The sequence below is a fragment of the Oryctolagus cuniculus genome, chromosome 7 (genome assembly GCF_964237555.1).
Source record: "Oryctolagus cuniculus chromosome 7, mOryCun1.1, whole genome shotgun sequence".
Lineage (NCBI taxonomy): Eukaryota > Metazoa > Chordata > Mammalia > Lagomorpha > Leporidae > Oryctolagus > Oryctolagus cuniculus.
The window spans coordinates 128,144,080-128,163,961 of NC_091438.1; the positions used below are offsets into that span (position 1 = coordinate 128,144,080).

General features: G+C 53.3%; 1 protein-coding gene across 1 annotated transcript in view; it reads right to left on the reverse strand.

The window, feature by feature from the left end:
• Positions 1-3,022: 3,022 nt before the first annotated feature.
• ARMH1 (armadillo like helical domain containing 1) overlaps positions 3,023-19,882 on the reverse strand; it is a 34,135-nt gene continuing 17,275 nt past the window's right edge. Inside the window, exons 7-12 of the mRNA XM_017346361.3 lie at positions 4,169-4,291; positions 4,006-4,078; positions 3,778-3,907; positions 3,586-3,663; positions 3,363-3,444; positions 3,023-3,288 (exon numbers count right to left, since the gene is read on the reverse strand). Of these exons, the coding sequence (XP_017201850.2) occupies positions 3,170-3,288; positions 3,363-3,444; positions 3,586-3,663; positions 3,778-3,907; positions 4,006-4,078; positions 4,169-4,291 (605 nt within the window). The 3' untranslated portion in view covers positions 3,023-3,169. The remainder of the gene's footprint in view (positions 3,289-3,362; positions 3,445-3,585; positions 3,664-3,777; positions 3,908-4,005; positions 4,079-4,168; positions 4,292-19,882) is intronic.

The following is a 19,882-nucleotide window of genomic DNA, read 5'->3' on the forward strand; positions in this document are numbered from 1 at the left end:
GACTGTTGCAGCCATTTTGGGGAGTGAACCAGTGGATGGAAGACCTTTCTCTTCTTCTCTCTCTGATGCTGTTTGCCTTTCAAATAAATAAATAAACCTATCTTTGAAAAAGAATGATGTAATTATGTAGAATATCCTTGTTCCTTGTCAAAACACAGTGAAGTATTTGGTCTGTGATATCTATGATAACTTCCAAATAGCTTAGCAAACACACAGAGAAAGAAGGCAAATGGGTTAAAGGGTATATTCTGGTATAAGTATTTACTGTATTATTTCAACTGTTTAAAAAGTTATTTCATATATTTGAAAGCGTTACAGAGAGAGGGAGAGATACAGAGATCTTCCATCCACTGGTTCACTCTCCAAATGGTCGCAATGGCTGGGCTGGACCAGGTTGAACCAGGTGCCAGGAGTTTCATCCTGGTCTCCCACGTGGGTGCAGGGGCCCAAGCACTCTTTTCTGTTTCTTTCCCAGGCCATTAGCAGGGAGCTGGATCAGAAGTGGAGCATCTGGGGCTCAAACTCGCGCCCATATGAGATGCCAGTGTTGCAGGCAGCAGCTTAACCTGCTACACCACAACACTGTCCCTATTTCAACTATTTGTAGCTTTGCATTTTTCAAAATAAAAATCAGAGGAAATATTAATAAATTCAACTTACTGAACATATTTTAGATATTTGTATTATGATTTACAGTTCCATTGTTATTAAACTGTGATTATTTTAGACCTGTGGTTCCCAGATTTTTTGATTTTCTAAAGAGATTTACAAAAAAATTATTTTTTTCCATCATTATACAAAAGAAAGGACATTCACACCCACACCAGTAAGAATATTTTTAAATCAGAGAGAAGGACACTTCTTTAAGATAGGAAATTCAGGGATGGGCATTGGACCCAGAGATTCACACTAGTCGGCACACCCCACATCTCATCTGTGTACCTGGCTCCAGCTTCCTGTTAATGTGCACCCTGGGAGGCCGCAGTGACAGCTCAAGTAGCTGGGCCCCTGCCACCCATAGGACACAGAATGAGTTCCTGGCTTCTGGCCCATTCCCAGCTCTTGTGGGCATTTGAGCAGTGAAGATCTATTTTGTCTGCTTCTAAAGTAAATACATGAAAATAGTTTTAAAAAGAGAAATTCAGGGGCCAGTTCTGTGGTGTAGCAGGGAAAGCCGCCACCTGCAAGGGCCGTCATCCCATATGGGCGCCAGTTTGAGTCCCGGCTGCTCTACTTCTGAACCAGCTCCCTGCTGATGGCCTGGGAAAGCAGTAGAAGATGGACCAAGTGCTTGGGCCCCTGCACCCATGTGGGAGAACTGGAATAAGTTCCTGGTTTCGGATCGGCCCAGCTCAGGCTTTTATGGCCATTTGGGGAGTGAATCAGTGGATGGAAAACTCTCTCAGGGCTGGCACTGTGGCTCACTTGGTTAATCCTCCGCCTGCGGCACCAGCATCCCATATGGGCACCGGGTTCTAGTACCGGTTTCTCCTCTTCCAGGCCAGCTCTCTGCTGTGGCCCGGGAGTGCAGTGGAGGATGGCCCAAGTGCTTGGGCCCTGCACCCCATGGGAGACCAGGAGAAGCACTTGGCTCCTGCCATCGGATCAGCGCAGCGCGCTGGCTGTGGTGGCCATTTGGGGGGTGAACCAATGGAGGGAAGACCTTTCTCTCTGTCTCTCTCTCTCACTGTCTAAAACTGTCAAAAAAAAAAAAAAGAAAGAAAGAAAGAAAGAAAACTCTCTGCCTCTGCCTCTCTGTAACTCTTTCAAATAAATAAATAATAATTTTTAGAAAGAGAGATAAATCCATTTAGCTGTATGTAACATGTTTTTGCACTCTGTTAACTTTTCTTTCCTAAGGGAGGGAATCTGAGCCTCGAAACCAGTTTGGGGAAAGCTGGGCTGCCTTAGGCCCATTATAGCAGAACTGTGATGCCCTCTTGTGGCAGCCTGCAGAATTATCGCCGTTTGACTTCATTTCCTGGTGGGATGATTGCCCCACAAATTCATGCACACTGGGTATCCTCCGAGAGATCACCCCCGCCCAAGTGGAGCTTACAGCCAGGTCGAAAGACAGACAGAAAACACCATAAATAAGGGAATGCTGTGGGGGAAGCAGCAGAGTAAGGAACAGGGGCTTGGGTAGAGAGAGAGGGAGAATGTGTCTCAATTGAAAAAAAAAAAAACAAAACAGTAGCTCTCATTGGAAAGGTGCCTTCGTGTGGTGTTGTAGGGAGGTGATGGAGCTATTGGTGAAATGGGTGTGCGGGTGAGGTGCTGGGCGGAGGGTGGGGTCAGGATCCAAGCCCTAAAGCAGGAGTTGTCCATCAGCTTGAAGGGGGGAGGGTGTGTGTCCAGTGTCTGGAGCAGAGTGGAGGGCAGTTCGGGGAGGGGGTGGGAGGGCGGGTCACCTAGGGCCGCGCAGGCTGCAGAGGCCGCGGCTCTACCCGAGCGCAAAGGCAGGCCCCTGGGGTTCTGCACGCAGTGACAGGGTCTGTAGTCTCAACAGAGGACTCTGGCCGCGGTGTTGACAAGAGAACAGGGAGAAAAGCAGAGTGACGTCGAGAGGTGATGGCGCCTTAGCTCGGGCTGCTGGCAACGGCGGGCGTGACGAGTGGCCGGATTCCGGAGAGACCTGGGAGGCCGAGTCAACGGACAGAACAGACGCCGATTTGACAGGGTGACCGCAAGGGACGCGCCCCTGCTTCGTTCTCAGTGTGTGTGTGGGGGGGGAGGCGGCCCAGGGTAAGTTGGGTTTTAGAGACAGCAAAGTGGAAACAGAAACGGTGGGGGCACTGGCCCATAACAGGTACCCAAGATGCTGCGACCTGGCCAGGGTGTGGGAGCAGGTCACTCCAGCTGGACAGAGGAGAAATCAGCCGAAGAGAACACGAGGCAACCGGAGAGGGCGCGCAACAGCAGGCGGGAACAGGCATCAGGGAGCTGAGCAGAGACTCCCTGTTCCTTTCCCTTCAGGCCCGCAACACCCCCCCCCCCCCACACACACACTCGAGGACACACGGACATCTGGGCTCTTTATTGAGCTCTCTGCAGGCAGCACTCCCTCGCGCCGCGCGCCCACCTCCTCGCCTCCCGCTGCTGCCAAGCGGGGTCTCCCTGAGCCGGGGTCCTCCCGCCGGGGCCTTACTGCTCCGCCTCGAGGACTCTGTTACTCCTGCGATTCGTCATCCTCCCGTTCGAAGTCTGCGACGCAGCCCAGGTGGTCCGGATCGTCGGGGCCAAGGATCAAGCTCAAGTTGCTTCCGGAGACGCCGCAGAGGCGCAGGGCTGCAGGCGGGCCCGGGGCGTGAGTCTCGCGCGCCGGCTGCGCCTGCGCTCCAGGTGCCCGCGCGCCCGCTCACCTTTGGGAATGTTGACCTTGTTGGACGCCAAGATGTCCGCCTGGATGCTGTCCATCTTCAGGTACAAGTTCTCGGCGTTGCTCTGAGGACGGGGGCAAGAAAGGCCGGCTGCGGCGCCCTGTGGCAGTCTGGACTTGGGAGTTGGGCGTGGGCCACAGGAGAGGTGCAGGGAAGGACCCGCGTGGGCGCGAGCTGGGCAAGGCCGGCGGGCGGGGGCACTCACTGCGAAGAGCTGGTAGAGCTCCTCGCCCATGGCCTGGTGCACGTGCTCCTCCACCAACGGGAACGTCTGCACGAAGAACTGCGGGTGGTAGTGGTGGTGGTGGTGGTGGGAGAGGTTCGTGGTGCGGCCGTGACCGCCCCGCCCCGCGCCGAACCCCTGCCCCCACCTAGAACGCATCTGCCAGGCACGCACCTGCAGTGCGAGGCTGGCCAGCCGCTGGCTGTTGCTGTGGTCCATGTTGCCCATGGCGGTCATCAGCCTGTGCACCACGTGCAGGTGCAGCATCTCCTCGGCGACGGCCAAGTCGCGGCGCGCCAGGACCCTGGGCCAGGGATCCCGGCTGGGGCGACGCCTTGGGATTCCCCCACCCACCAGGGCCAGGGCTCCTTCCCCCCGCCCCCGGCGCCCCTGCCAGCCTACCCGATGGCCTTGGCCGCTGCAGCCTGCTGCAAAAACACGGGCAGGTGGCCGGTGAGTTGCAGAACCGAGGCATCTGCGGGAGAGCGCGCCGTGAGAAGCGGGTGGGGTGGGGTAGAGTGGGGGGGCTCCCCGCCCAGGCAGCCGCTTCGGGGGCGGGTCTTACCGGTGAGGATCTTGCGCTGCAGTTTGGAGGTCTCCTTGGCGGGCGGTGTCAGCAGAGCCACGAGGCCCTGGAGCAGTGGCCAGCGCACGTCGTAACCCAGCAGGTCCTTGATTAGCTCGATGGCTGCGGAGAGGCAGAGACGCTGCAGAGCCCTGGACTCCACCTCCCCGGAGGACGCCAAGCGTCTGGTCGCTTCTCTTTGCCCTGTGCCGTCATCTACCCTTCCTAGCGCCTGGTACTGCCGGGCACCTCAGCCTTGCGCGCCTTGGGAGCAAGGGGGAGGAGAAGGGCTGGACCTGACCCCGACCATCAAGGAGGCCTGGAGAATGTGGGAGTGGAGGCTGAGAGGCCCCCACAGAGGTGTGGCTTGGAGAAGTGATCCAGGTTTCACACAGGACGGAAGAGGGCTCAGGGGTCAGGTGTGGCATCTCTCTCCCCATTGGCTCCTAGGCAAGACAGGGTGTAGGCAAGGTTCTTGTTCCCCTAGTTAGCTCATTTGCACCACAGACTGCAATGTAGACTCATGGGAACCATGAGCTGTATTATCTGTTTGAATAATGAAAATTAGCCTCTTCCTTCCTGGTGAGGTTTTACCCAGTAGGAACAGTGGAAGAAACGTGTTTGCTGGTGGGTGAAAAGGGAGGCGACTGTGGGGGCAGAATGAGTATGTGGGAGCACAGGAGCGAGATCGGGGGCCTGGCTTGTCTTCACACAGAGTTCTGGGGACAGAAACAGTTGTAAGTTGGTAACAACTTTTTAAAACATTCTGGTTTGGGAAGCAGAAAGAGAGAGCGAGAGAGAGAGCACTCCCATCTGCTGGTTCACTCCCCAAATGCCTGCCATGGCCAGGGCCAGGGCCTAGCCAGGAGCCACAACACAATCAGTGGCAGGAAGCAATGACTTCCGCCATTACTGTGCCTCCACGGGTCTGTGCTGGCTGGAAGCTGGGGTGAGGAGCTGGAGCCAGGACTCAGACCCAGCTGCTCCAATGTACCAGGTCAAATGCCTGCCCAGTAACCCATCTTTTTGAGGCTTTGCTCAGGCAGGGCCAAGTAGCTGGCTTATGGAGGCAGATGCTTGACTTAGCGAGGCGTAACAAGCAGATCCACTGCTAAACAGCAAGAGCCAAGGTCGCCATGCCCCTTTTAAGAGAGGCAGGCAACTGGCCTAGTGGTTAAGACGCTGCTTGTGCTGCCTGCATCCCGCATGGAAGGGGCTGGGTTTCAGAGATTTTTATCAGTTGAGATGAGATTCCTAGATGACACGTTACCCTTGCATGTACTGCTGGATTCAACTTGCTGATATTTCATACAGATGTTTTACTATGTTCATGAATAAGATTCATTTATAATTTCTTTTACTTTCTGTCACTGATGGATTTTTAAAAAATGATTTATTTATTTTGAAAGTCAGTTACAGAGAGAGAGAGAGAGAGAGAGAGAGAGAGAGAGATATCTTCCATCTTCTGTTTCACTCCCTGGATGGCCACAACTGCCAGCCCTGGGCCAGGCCAAAGCCAGGAGCCAGCAGCTCCATCTGGGTCTCCCACATGGTTAGCAGGGGCCCAAATACTGGGGCCGTCTTCTGCTGCTTTTCCAGGCATGTTAGCAAGGAGCTATCAGAAGTGCAGCAATCGGGACTTGAACCAGCACCCATATTGGACGGCAGTGTTGTAGGAGGTGGCTTTACCTGCTGTGCCAAAACGTCAGCCCCTTCATTGATGGATTTTGATAGTAAGATGATGATATTAGGGGACGATGCTGTGGCAGAGCAGAAAAAGCCGCTACCTGCAGCACCTGTATCCCATGTGGGCGCTGGTTCGAGTCCCGGCTGCTCCTCTTCCGATTCAGCTCTCTGCTATGGTCTGGAAAGCAGCGGAAGATGCCTCAAGAACATGGGCCCCTGCACCTGGAAGAAGTTTCTGGCTCCTGGCTACAGATCAGCTCAACACTGGCTGTTGCAGCCATTTGGGGAGTGAACCAGCAGATGGAAAATCTGTCTCACTCTCTGCTTCTACCTCTCTGTAACTGTACCTCTCAAATAAATAAATAAAATCTTAAAAAATATGATGTTAGTCTTATGAGTTAGGGATATATGCCCTCTTTTTCTAATCTCTGGAAGAGTTTGCTTAAGAATAAACTTTTTTTCTTGAATGTTTGATACAATTCTCCAGTGAAGTTATCTGATCTTATGGAAAAATATCTTAAATTATTGATTCATTTTCTTTAATGATTAGAGGCCATATAAGTTTTCTATTTCTCCTTGAGTCCACTTGGATAAAATGTATTTTTCTAGCAGTTATCTAATTTTTAGAAGGATTTATTTATTATTTTATTTGAAAGGCAGAGTTGCGATGTTGAAGTTGATTTCTTCTGAGAGGATTCATTCTGAGAGGAGGAGCGTGGTGGGGGCAAGAGGCGTGGAGTCACCACACAGACCCCAGACCCCGGGAGTCAGGTGAAAGCAGGCCTGAGGCAAGCAGCCTGCAGACTCATTTATTTCAGTTGCTACAGCAGCTTATATAGCCAAGGCAGCCAATCCAGTCAAGGGGTGGTCTATGCCCTAACCAATCACAGCCTGTTGCCAGGCAGTTTCCAAAGCCATCCAATCATAGCCCGTTGCCAGTCAGGCTCTGTTGCCAGGCAGTTTCTGAAATCATCCAATCACAGCCTGTTGTCAGTCAGGCTCTGTTGTCATGTGGTTTCTGAAGTCATCCAATCACGGCCTGTTGCCAGGCAGTTTCTGTTGTCAGTGGCCATCTTGGCATGACCTTCTCATCTTCTCATGACCTTCTCACCTTCTCATTCCACCACATTGCAGAGAGGCAGAAGCAGAGAGGGAGAGAGAAGGGAGGGCTTGGCTTCCAAATGGCCACAATGGCTGGAGCTGGGCTGATCTGAAGCAGGAGCTTCCTCCAGGTCTCCCACGTGGGTGCAGGGGCCCAAGGACTTGGGCCATCTTCCACTGCTTTCCCAGGCCATAGCAGAGAGCTGGATTGGAAGTAGAGCAGCCAGGGCTTGAACGTGGTGGCTTTACCTGCTCCGCCACAGCGCCTGCTCCTATCTAAATTTTCAAACACTGAAGAAAGTTGCTCATTATTTTGTCTTTTTATCATCTGAATGAAGGTGGCATCTGTGGTGATGTCCCCTTTTATCTGCTTCATATGGACTGTATGGCTTTTCTCTTATGTCAGCTTCCTTCCCACCTGGTCCCATAGGGGTGACACAGGTGCCTGCTCATGCAGTGACTTGTATTATGGCGAGGAATCCTGGTTCCTTGCAGAGAGCCTGCATGTTACAGCATAAGCAGTGAGTGTGCCTGCCCTTTGCTAAGGTGGATACTGTCTTCATCTTCCAGAACTGTTCACTGAAGACTCGTCCTTGAAGAGATGGCCTAGAACCAACAGCAGTGGGGTTTCACTTTTTTTTTTTTTTTTAATGTAATTGTGAGGTAGAGTTACAGACAGTGAGAGGGAAAGTCAGAGAGAAAGGTCTTCCATCTGCTGATTCATTCCCCAAATGGCCACAACAGCCAGAGCCATGCTGGCCAGAGCCAGGAGCCAGGTGTTTCCTCCTGGTCTCCCATGCGGGTGCAGGGGCCCAAGGATTTGGGCCGTCTTCTACTGCTTTCCCAGGTCATAAGCAGGGAGCTGGACTGGAAGTGGAGCAGCCAGGGCTCAAAGTGGTGCCCATATGGGATGCTGGCACTGCAGGCTGGGGCTTTGACCAGCTGAGTCACACGCCGACCTAGAACTGGGTTCTATGTCAATTAAATTTTGTTGGTTGATAGTGTTGTTGAGTTCTTCTATATCTTTGCTGATTTTTCTGTTGTGCTGTTTTATAAGTTGTCAAAAGAGTGGTATTGAAGTCTCCAACAATAGTTATAGATTTTTAAAAATTCTATCATCTTTTGCTTCATATATTTTGTGGATCTCGTGTTTGATGCATATACATTTAGGATTGCTGTGTCTTCTTGGTAGGTTTACTCTTTTTTTAAAAAAAATATTTATTTATTTTAAAGGCAAAGTCACAGAGGGAGAGAGGTCGAGAAGTCGTCCATTTGCTGGGTAACACCCCAGATGGCTGAAATGGCTGGAGCTGTGCTGATCTGAAGCCACAAACCAGAAGTTTCTTCTGGTTCTCCCATGCAGGTGCAGGGCCCCAAGGACCTGGGCCATCTTCCACTGCTTTCTCAGGCCACAGCAGAGAGCTGGATCAGAAGTGGAGCAGCCGGGACTCGAACCTGCACCCACATGGGATGCTGGGACTGCAGGCAGTGGCTTTACCTGCTATACCACAGCGATGGCCCCAGAAACCTTAGTTTTTAATAATCTGTATTTAATAATATATCTGAAGTCTTTGTGAGTCTATTTCCATTCTCCTAGTTCCAATTTATTATGACTTCTTCATGACTTTTTTGTGTACTTGATTTTGTTATGCTTGGAGTTGGCCTTGTATTTGTTATTTATTTATTTACTTTTTAAGATTTATTTGAGGCTGGCACCGTGGCTCAATAGGCTAATCCTCCACCTTGCGGCGCTGGCACACCGGGTTCTAGTCCTGGTCAGGGTGCCGGATTCTGCCCTGGTTGCCCCTCTTCCAGGCCAGCTCTATGCTGTGGCCAGGGAGTGCAGTGGAGGATGGCCCAAGTGCTTGGGCCCTGCACCCTATGGGAGACCAGGAGAAGCACCTGGCTCCTGCCATCGCATCAGCGCAATGCGCCGGCCACAGCGTGCCGGCTGCTGCGGCCATTGGAGGGTGAACCAACAGCAAAAAGGAAGATCTTTCTCTCTGTCTCTCTCTCTCACTGTCCACTCTGTCAAAAAAAAAAAAATTTATTTGAAAGTCAGAGTTGCAGAGAGAGAGCGAGATATCTTCCATCTGCTGGTTCACTCCCCAGATGTCCACAATAGCAAAGGGCTGAGCCAGGCTGAAACCAGGAGCCAGGAACTTCTGAGTCTCCCATGTGGGTGCAGGGGCCCAAGCAGTTGGGCTGTCCTCCTCTGCTTTCCCAGGCCATTAGCAGGGAGCTGGATCAAACGTCGAGCTTAGAGGCCCCTGGGACTTAGAGGCCCCTGGCCTTGTATTTGAATACTTGTACCAAAAATATTGAGAGCTGAGGATAAAGACACTCTCTTCCAAAGAGTATTTGCACTTCTTTCTTTTCTTTTTTTAATTTTTTATTTGACAGATAGACAGTGAGAGAGTGAGAGAGAGAGAGAGAAAGAGAGAGAGAAAGTTCTTCCTTCCATTGGTTCACTCCCCAAATAGCCGCTATGGCCAGAGCTATGCTGATCTGAAGCCAGGAGCCAGGTGCTTCCTCCTGGTCTCCCATGCGGGTGCAGGGCCCAAGCACCTGGGCCATCCTCCACTGCACTCCCGGGCCACAGCAGAGCTGGACTGGAAGAGGAGCAACTGGGACAGAATCCAGTGCCCCAACCAGGACTAGAACCCGGGGTACTGGCGCTGCAGGCGGAGGATTAGCCTAGTGAGCAGCGGCGCCAGCCCCTGTACTTACTTCTACCAGGCACCTTAAGACTTGAGGTTGGGGCTGGCACTATGGCATAATGGGTTAAACCACAGCTTACAGTGCTGGCATCCCATATGGGTGCCAGTTTGCATCCCGGCTGCTCCTCTTCTGATCCAGCTCTCTGCTTATGGCCTGGGAAGGCTGTAGAAGATGGTGCAAGTGCTTAGGCCCCTGTACCCACGTGGGAGACTTGGAAGAAGCTCCTGGCTCCTGGCTTCAGATAGGCCTAGCTCTGGCCTTTGTGGTCATTTGGGGAGTGAACCAGTGGATGGAAAAGCTTTCTCTCTGTATCTTCCTCTCTCTGTAACTCTACCTCTCATATAAGTAAATAAAATCTTTGTTTTTTTATTTTTTTTATTTTTTGACAGGCAGAGTGGACAGTGAGAGAGAGAGACAGAGAGAAAGGTCTTCCTTTGCTGTTGGTTCACCCTCCAATGGCCGCCGCGGCCGGCGCGCTGCAGCCGGCGCACTGCGCTGATCCGATGGCAGGAGCCAGGAGCCAGGTGCTTTTCCTGGTCTCCCATGGGGTGCAGGGCCCAAGCACCTGGGCCATCCTCCACTGCACTCCCTGGCCACAGCAGAGAGCTGGCCTGGAAGAAGGGCAACCGGGACAGAATCCGGCGCCCCAACCAGGACTAGAACCCGGTGTGCCGGCGCCGCAAGGCGGAGGATTAGCCTAGTGAGCCGCGGCGCCGGCCCTAAGTAAATAAAATCTTAAAAAACAAAACAAAACAAAACAACTCGAGGGGGCCAGTGCTGTGGCTCAGCAGGTTAATGCCCTGGCCTGAAGCACTGGCATCCCATGTGGGTGCTGGTTCGAGACCCGGCTGCTCCACTTCTGATCTGGGAAAGCAGTGGAAGATGGCCCAAGATCTTGGGCCCCTGCACCCGTGTGGGAGACCCGGAGGAAGCTCCTGGCTCCTGGCTCCAGATCAGAGCAGCTCCAGGCATTGTAGCCAATTGGCGAGTAAACCATCGGATGGAAGACTTCTCTCTCTCTCTCTCTCTCTCTCTCTCTCTCTCTGCCTCTCCTCTCTCTGTGTAACTCTGACTTTCAAATTAATAAATAAATAAATATTAAAAAAAAAAGACTCGAGGCTGCCTGGACCATTGGGTGGCTGTGTAACGCACACAGGACCACTGGAGGGGAGGTGCTATGGTCAGGATACCAGTTTGGGTGACCCCCAAAGGCCTGTGTGTTGAAGGCTTTCTTTCTCAGAACAGTTCTATGGGGAGGGGGCCTAGGTCATTGTAGACAAGCCCTCCGAGGTTGTTCTTGGCACAGGGTTGTTATAAAAGACTGAGTTTGGGGCTAAATCCCTCTCTCTCTCTGCTTCCTGGCTCAGCATACGATCTTTCTTCAGCATATGCTCGGCTGTTGCCATCTGCCACCCTCCAGGGAAGCCAAAGCAACGGGGCCACCTAAACTTGGACTTGAGCCTCCAAACCAGTGACCTCCATAAACCTTTTATTAAGTTAGTTGTCGCAGGCATTTGTTGTGTAATGAAAAGCTGCCCGGTGCTGATGGCTTCCTTCTGGCTCGCCTTTACCTCTGAGCCTGGGGGTCTCAGACTTCCACCTCTGGCAGGCCCTGGTTGCCTTCTCTCTCCTTGGCCTTTTGTTGTTGTTGTTGTTTGTTTTTCCTTTTTATTTCAAAGGCAGTGACACAGGAGACAGAGAGGTGTCTTCCACCCACTGGTTCACTCTCCAAATGCCTGCAATATCCAGTTGAAGCCAGTAGCCCAGAACTCCTTCTGGGTCTCCTACGTGGGTGGCAGGGACTCAACTACCTTAGCCATTGCCTGCTGCCTCCACATTAGCAGGAAGCCGGGCTCAAAGTGGGGTAACCAGGACTTGAACCGGGTACTCTGATAGGGGTCTTGGGTGTCCCAAGTTCCAGCTTGGCCCCTGAGCCCTACACCCACACCCCTGCTGGTGATGCTGCTCAGTTGCTTCAGGATCTGCAGACGGCCTCAGCGTTGAGTGCTGGGCTTGCTTCCCGGGCCCCGCCGTTCCCCCAGCCTTTGGTCTGGCAAGTCCTCACTGCACTGCTCTCCAATGCTATTAATAAGATTGCAGTTTTTTTTTCTTCTAGATATTTCAGTGCTTCCCGGGAGGAGGGTGGGTTCAAATGACCCAGGTGCACTGTCAGAAACTAGCGTCCTCTTCTCTTGGCCATTGCTACTCCAAGACTCAGCTGAGAAACTAACTGATCAGAAGCTGTCTCTGGCCTGTTCTCCACCTGCCTCTGCTCTCCAGCATCTCTCAGCCCAGAGCAGTGTTTTCCTGCCATGGAACAGCGGCGACAGTCAGTTCCCTAGTGTGCGACCTCGCAGGGGACACTCTGACGCGTGGGAGAACCCAGAGCCTCGGGCCATTCCAGCACAAGGTGCAAGCTCCACACGTGTTGAAAATAACTAATGGGCACCCAGCTTATTTTGTGGCTCTCTCTCTGTTGCTCTACCTTTCAAATAAAGAAAAGAACAAATAAATCTTTTCTAAACAAGGAAAGAGCTGACTGGATCCTGCATGCCTGTAGGCTAAAGACCACGTGGGGGATGGCAGCTTCATGCTTAGAAACTGCTGACCCAGTGGGTGATGCCTCCAGGGCGGCTCTGCCCTGCTGCCTGGGGCCCTCCCCGACACTGCGCTGTCACTGGCCGTCACCAACAGAGCGGTAGTTTGGGAGGGCAGAGGCTGGGGCCCTGCCGTGTTTGCACCCTGCACACTCCACATCCTGCCTGGCTGCTGAGTCTCCCAGCTGCCCCCACCACCAAGGGGAGGGGAGCAACTTCACCCAGGCCTCGAAGTGCCCTCCAGCAGGAAGGAGAGAAGCAGTTTTGGCTGGCACCTCCATCTAAGGAAAAGTAAAGAAAAGCACCCAACAGGAAGAAGCAGCCCAACCCCTGCGCCAGATCTGGGGGGTCTCCTGTCCACTGCAAGCCTCAGAGGTCAGGGCACACCAGAGAGCCCCAGGCCTGAGGCCCCACACAGAGCCCCTCTGGTCTCCTCTTGTTTCCCCAGAATCCAAACTTGACCTGCAGGCGGAAGATCCTCCGGCACGTCCTGCACCGCCACGTCCAGGGCTCCTTGGCACTTGGGGGGACAGGGTTTTTGGGGTGGCCCCTTTCCTCCATGGGCTCCCCCAATTCAGAAACACTTCCTGTGACTGCCCAGCCGCGGCTTCTGCACTGCCCCTTTCTTACAGCTGTCCCAGGGGAGCCCTGTGGTCCCTGTCGCCCAGTCCCCCAGAGCCTTGGGTTGCTCAGATGCGGCTCTGGATTGGAACTGCTGATCAAGCGCCATTGCGGAGGGGAAAAGGACCAACTCTGGGAAGGTGCCAAGCACACGAGCCTCCCTGGCTCCCTCTGCCCTGCAACTCCCTCATCTGGATGAGACAGCAGCCTGGATCCCGCCTGTCCCAGCTGTGCCTGCCACCCTGACGTCTCCTCACGCGCTCTATTGTTCGCACGAAGCCCGTTCTTCCCTCTTCTTAATCAGTGTGGCTTGGCCGGCGCCGCGGCTCACTAGGTTAATCCTCCACCTTGCGGCGCCGGCACACCGGGTTCTAGTCCCGGTCGGGGCACCGGATTCTGTCCCGGTTGCTCCTCTTCCAGGCCAGCTCTCTGCTGTGGCCAGGGAGTGCAGTGGAGGACGGCCCAAGTCCTTGGGTCCTGCACCCCATGGGAGACCAGGATAAGTACCTGGCTCCTGCCATCAGATCAGTGTGGTGCTCTGGCCGCAGTGCGTGGGCCATGGCGGCCATTGGAGGGTGAACCAACGGCAAAGGAAGACCTTTCTCTCTGTCTCTCTCTCACTGTCCACTCTGCCTGTCAAAAAAAAAAAAAAAAAAAAATCAGTGTGGCTGACTTTTTGGAGGGGTGCTTTGGGTCCTCCTGTGTCTGATGAGGCCTGGCTTGGCTAGGACTCCTCAGTGCCCAGGACGCCCTGGGAAAATGAAACTGCTGTGCCCGGCAGCTCTTCCTGCAGGAAGAAAACACGCGATGGGCGCACGGCGTAGAAGTGAGCAGATGAAGATGTTTTTATGACATTTCCCCGACCACAAGCAGCAGGTTCTGCCCATGTAGGATTAAGGACTCCAGGAGACAAATACCTAGTTCTGCTTGTTCACATTACACCAACTGCTTGATCTTTCATTAATTATGTATCTGCAGCACTTGCAGCTCCTTGGAAGAGCGAAGATCTATTCACTGAGTCATTTTCGATTGAGTTTTAGAATTCACAGCTGTCACTGTTTACATGCAAAGTCAAAGTGCTCATCCCTGCCCAAATGTCTCTGCAGGAACCATGGCCAGCTCCGCCCTCTGTGCGCCGTGCCAGTCACAGAGCATGGCAGAGGCATCCAGAGAGCATCGGGTGGCTGCTGTCCCTGGCAGCTTCGCCACACGCCTGTGGTGCTGATAACACTCAGCTGCCCTCCACTGAGGCGGCCCCTGCTTTATTCGTCGATCCGTCCGCTTTTCCAGCAGAATACTTAGCATCTTCCGTGTGCCAGGGGCCTGTGTGCTAGGGGACATCACAAAGAAACTAGCATTTCTGATGCCGTGTTGGAGAGGCCATGGGGACAGAAAGGAAGCCAGGCTGGGTGATGGGGGGTGGAGGAGGTGGGACAAGCCAACTAGAAGACAGCTTTCTTGGAGGTCACCTGTGAGTTCACTAAAGCCAGGGGGGAGGGGAGGGGCTGGAATGTGACAAGGGCCACTTGGACAGTGCCGTGTCATGTTTGGAGCCAGGCAAGCAAGGGAAGACCGGCTGGGGCAGAGGTTGCTGGGCCGTGGAGTGAGAGATGAGCCCATGGAGGTAAGACAGGCAGCTTTGGCTCCTGCAGGGCCAGCAACCCAGTACAGTAGGCCTCTCCCCGTTCCTTTCAGAGAAAACTCAGACTCAAAACGCTGGAGCAGCTTGCCCAAGAGTCAAGTACCTCATCAAGATGACACTGTCTGGGGATGAGCGCTTAGCCTAGCAATTAAGATGCCCGCATCACATCTGAGTGCCTGGGTTGTGGTCCCGGCTCCGGCTCGCAATTCTGGCTTCCCCACCAATTCAGGCCCTGAGAAGCAGCAGGTGATGGCTTAAGGTCCCTGCCACCCACATGGGAGACCTGGATTGAGTTCCTGGCTCCTGGCCCTGACCTTGGCTGGCCCAGCCTTAGCTGTAACAGGCATTTTGGAAGTGAATTATTATGGGATGGGAACTCTCTTTGTCCAAAACAAGACACTGCCTGAGCCCCGTATTCTTCACCACCAAGCTCCACGGCCTCCACTCTGGCAGTGGACCAGGAAAACCAGCTGTGGGCGTCACCCTGGAGGGAGGGGGGAGATCAGTTCAGAGGTTAGTGCAGGTGACGAGCACGAAGCCCTGAATGACAGCAGTGGAGGCGGGGTGGAGAGGAGGGGGCAGATCTGAGCTGTAGGCAGGAGAGAGCAGTGACTGGTCTTGTTAGGGGGAGGCAGGAAGGGATGATGAGCACCCAGCGGCTAGCCTGGGTGGCTGGGTGCTTGTTGGAGAGCAGGGATATCAGGAGCCCAGCTCTGAACGTGGGGGTGAGATGCAAATGGAGACATTCATAAGACAAAGGGAGACCTGGGTCTTGGGGCTCAGGTGAGGGTTCTCCACCACAGGGACACCACTCAGCCACTCCACTGGCTCCTCACCAGTAAAACGGGAGCCATGGTGGGGTGGACCTCAGCGGCCTCTGGTGAGGGCTGGATGAGCAGAGGGCACGGGTTGTGCCCCGACATTTGGCAAGTGCTTTGCAGAAGTGCGTTCTGGTCCCATCATAGAGGTGGCAAGGGGCGTGGATGCTGAGAGGAACACCGGCTCCAGCGCCTTCTGGGCTCACGCCGGATGCCGCTGAGAAGCAGCGCGAGGGGACCCAGGGAGCTCGGGGCGGCTCCCGCGCTAGTGCTGGGGAAGCCGGAGAAGGAGACGGACGCAAGGCGCCTGCCGCTCGCTCAAGGCCCCGCTCCTTCGGTCCGGAGAGGAGAAGAGCCGCGGCAAGCACGGCCTGCCAGCCACAGACGACACCCTGGCCAACACCTGTCTGATCGCCACACCGGCCCGAGGGGGAAATGGAGACTGACGACCTGCCCAGGTGCTCACGGTGCGGCGGAGACAGACCGTGGCAGCAGCCTTCGTGTTCCTTTGGCACAGGGACCTTCGACCTGGCATTGCACCTGCGCACCGCGACTAACCCCTGCAACCGCTTACAAGGCGCTCTCGCCCGCCAAGGAGGGTTCGTTTAGATTCCCTGCTGCGGGAGCCCGGGTCTGCCCCGGGCACTTCCGGATGGAACTGCCGCCTACTGGCCACATGTGAGAAGTGCGCTTCCACGCAGCCCCGCGGGTGGGAATGCCTGGGGCGCACGCCGATGGAAGGCGGAGGCCAGCGCCCCGCATCTTCCTGACCAACTGCATGATCTTTCTCTCCCGGGCATTTCACTACCTATTTCACCACATCCTATTCAATGTCCAATGTTGACATATTAAGCATACATTTTATTCACTTAAAAATTTGAGAGGCACACAGACAGTTCCTATCTACCCGTTTATTCGCCACATTTGAAAGACAGAGTCACAGAGCAAGGTAGAGCAGAGAGAGAGAGGTCTTCCATTCTGCTGGTTCACTCCCCAAATGACTGCATGGCCAGAGCTGAGCTGTTCTGAACCCAGGAGCCAGGAGCCAGGAGCTTCTTCTGGGTCTCCCAGTTGGGTGCAGGGGCCCAAGGAGTTGGGCCATCTCCTACTGCTCTCCCAGGCCACAGCAGAGAGCTGGATCAGAAGAGGAGCAGCTGGGACTCGAACCAGTGCCCATATGGGATGCCAGTGCTGCAGGCTAGGGCTTTCACCTGCTGCACCACAGCGCTGGCCCCAATATAGGGTCTTAATCACTAGGCCAAATGGCCACCCCCTGCAATTTTAAAAAATATTTATTTTATTTGAAAGGAAGAACAAGAGACAGAGACGAGGACAGAGATCTTTCATCCACTGGTTCACTCCCCAAATGCCAGACTAGAGTGAGGGCTGGGCCAGGTAGAAGTCAGGATCCAGTAATTCTATCCCGTTTTCCACGTGGATGGCAGGGATCCAAGTACTTAGGCCCTCATTTTCTGCAACTGAATCAGAAGCAGAGGTGGGACTCAAACCCAGGCACTTTGGTATGGATGAGGGTGTCCCAGGCTTAACCCACTGAGCCACATTCGCCTTTTTTTTAAAGCCAGGCCATAGAGTACTTAATGCCGGGGTTGGCTGGCTCACTAACCACTGCACTGTGTCTGCCACTGCTATCTGCTTCTGCAGGCACAGTGCACCCAGTCCATCCAGCCAATTCATTGTGCCTTTAAGCCATCACCATTGAATGTGCATATACATTTGAGGAAGTAATGCATCTTTTAAAAATAGCAAATTAAAAAAATACAGGACGCCGTTCTTCAGCATGAGAGTCTTGCGACTGCTGTTTGGTGAAGGTGCACGGGACAGGCGGCCTCCTGTGCAGCAGGAGAGGCTGCGGTGTGAGCTCAGGAGAGCAAGGCAGAGGCGCAGGCTCCCGGAGGTACAAGTTGAGGTCTTGTGTATTCAGGTGTTGTGGTGCCGTTTGGGACATGCATATCCCACATCAGAGTGCCGGTTTGGGTCCCAGCTACTCTGAGCTTCTGATCCAGCTCCCTGCTAAGGCGCCTGGGAGGCAGCAGGTGATGGCCCAAGTGCTTGGGTTCCTGCCACCCACGTGGGAGACCTGGATGGAGTTCTTGGTTCCTGGTTTCAACCTGGCCTAGCCTGGGCTGTTGGGGGCACTTGGGGAGTGAACCAGTGGGTGGAAAATCTGTTTCTCCCCCTCTGTCACTCTGGGTTTCAAATAAATAAATCTTTAGAAAAAAAATGAGGTCTCATACTATTGATGCAGTGAAGGGCATAAAGCTAAGCATATGTAATGTTTAAAACATAGTTTTCCTGTATTATTAACGCTGTTGTCCACCGTCAGGATTTGTCTGCTTCCACAAACTACTAAGAACCAAGATCTTGATGGGGCGGTGGTGAGGACATGGGTGCAGCAGCCCGCCGGCCTGGGTGGGACCCGCGACTTCCCCACTGATTTCCAGGCCTTGGACAGGTTATTTAATGGCTCTGGGACGTGGCATCCTTCCCCGGGATGTACCTGCTTGATAGGGCTGTGTGAGGGCTGCGTGAGACACTCAAAGGGCTGCTCTCGGTCAGCAGCACCCATGACCAGTCCTCAGTCCCGTTACTATTGCTGTTGTAATGAAGCTCGCGGAGGGCACGGCCCTTTTTCACCTGTCACTACAGGCTCAGCGCCAGCCCAGTGCTCATTCTTGTTGCATAAGTAAATGTACAGGTGAGCAAGCATTTGGCCCTGTGGTTGAATCACCACTTGGGGTGGCAGCACGCTTGGTTTGCATCTGGGCCACTCTGCTTCCCATGCGGCTTCCTGCTGGTGCGCAGGAGCAGCAGAGGGTGGCTGCAACTTCACAAGGACCCTGAGCCAGAACCACTCAAAGGAAGCTGCTCCCAGCCAACCCACAGTGCTGTGTGAGATGATGAACGTCCACTGCCTGCAGCTACTACGTTTCAGGGTGACTGTTTCTGTGTAGCAATAGGTAACGCAGGCGGATGACTGATTTTAAAGAGCTTCTGAAGGTGTATGCAAAGTCTGAATGCGAGGGCTCTCATTTCGTTGTCTTAGCCGCATCTTAAGGAATCTTCTTTTGTCTCTGCCCAGGTTCTCTGCGGTTGGATAGACAGGGAGGGGCTGCAGAGGGGACCTGCTGGGGCTCGCTAGGCTGCACAGCCCAGCTGTCCAGTTTGAGAGGATGTAGGGCGAGGGAGACCCAGGTGCCAGCAAGAGTAGAAAGGGGGTCTGGGGGGCAGAGAGGGGCCAGAGCCTTAACTCTGAAGTTCCTGCATCTCTCACCTCCTGCAGGCCCTACGGTTACAACCACCATGAATTGTGACAAACTTTACAAATATTTAAAGAAACACGTTTTTAGCACATTGGAAATTTGGCAAATTGGCCACTCAGCAAATTGGTCATTTGGTCAATTGATGTTTGGCAAGCATGCGTTTGGCAAATTACAGTGAATTAGTCTGCCTCTAATTAAGTCATCCATACTAATTTTTATATCCCTAAGGTAACTGTTTATTTTTGAGAAATACTAATATATTCATACACACACACACACACACATACACACTTCAAATTCCAAACAGAAGTTGTTAATTTCTTCTTCCAAAAAACTTTGGCTTTTGCGATTTCTCTCCTCCGCAGAGGAGACGGACGAGCAGCTCCCTCTGCGGCTGTTGACCACCAGCCCTGATTAGGGCCCTGCTTGCCACTAATTCCTGGAACGGCAATTCTCCCTGGGAGGAGACTGCCATTTTTCATTTCAAAGCAATTATAAATGAAGATAAATTCCAGGCAGGGCCCTGGAGAGAGCCCCCCTTTAATCTTGATTTTGGCTCTCTTAACATTAAATGGGATCATTATGAAAAGAAATTCTGAAATCTTAATTCTATAATAAAACTCCTAAGAAATTAGGGGATGCAGCAGTCAGGACCCTTGCCCTAGTTATTCCTACTCCAAAGAGAATAATATGGCAAGAAAAAAAAAAAAGAGTATAGCAAGAATGGACAAGCGGAATGTGGACGAGCCTAGCGTGGGGCCCAGAAAGCAGGGCGCTGCCCATGGCACTGAACGCAGTGTTCGTCTCCCAGGCTCCTCCGGGGGCACCTGCACAGGGGAGGGGAGAGGTCACATTATGAACCCTGCTCTGGTAGACAAACATATTTCAGGAGACTGCATTAAAATGCTGAGAAAGGGGTGGGACAGGAAGAGAGAGAGAGAGAGAGAGGCCCATCCCTCTTGGACAGACTTAGAGCCGTCATCACCTTTGTCTCCCAGGTTTGACACATTCCATTGTGGTGGTTTTAAAATCTGTCCATAAATTTATCTGACCCTCTTCCAACCGAAGTGTGGGGTCCATGTGTTTCCCTTGAATCTGGGCAGGAAGTGATGCTGTGACTGGGGAGGCAGCTGGGTCAAAAAGGCCAAGCACCTTCAATCAGGAACGTCCAGGGAGCTCCCTGTAGGCTGCCCTCTCTTGGAACCCAGGTACCAAGCTTTGACGAGAGACATGTGCAGGTGCAATGG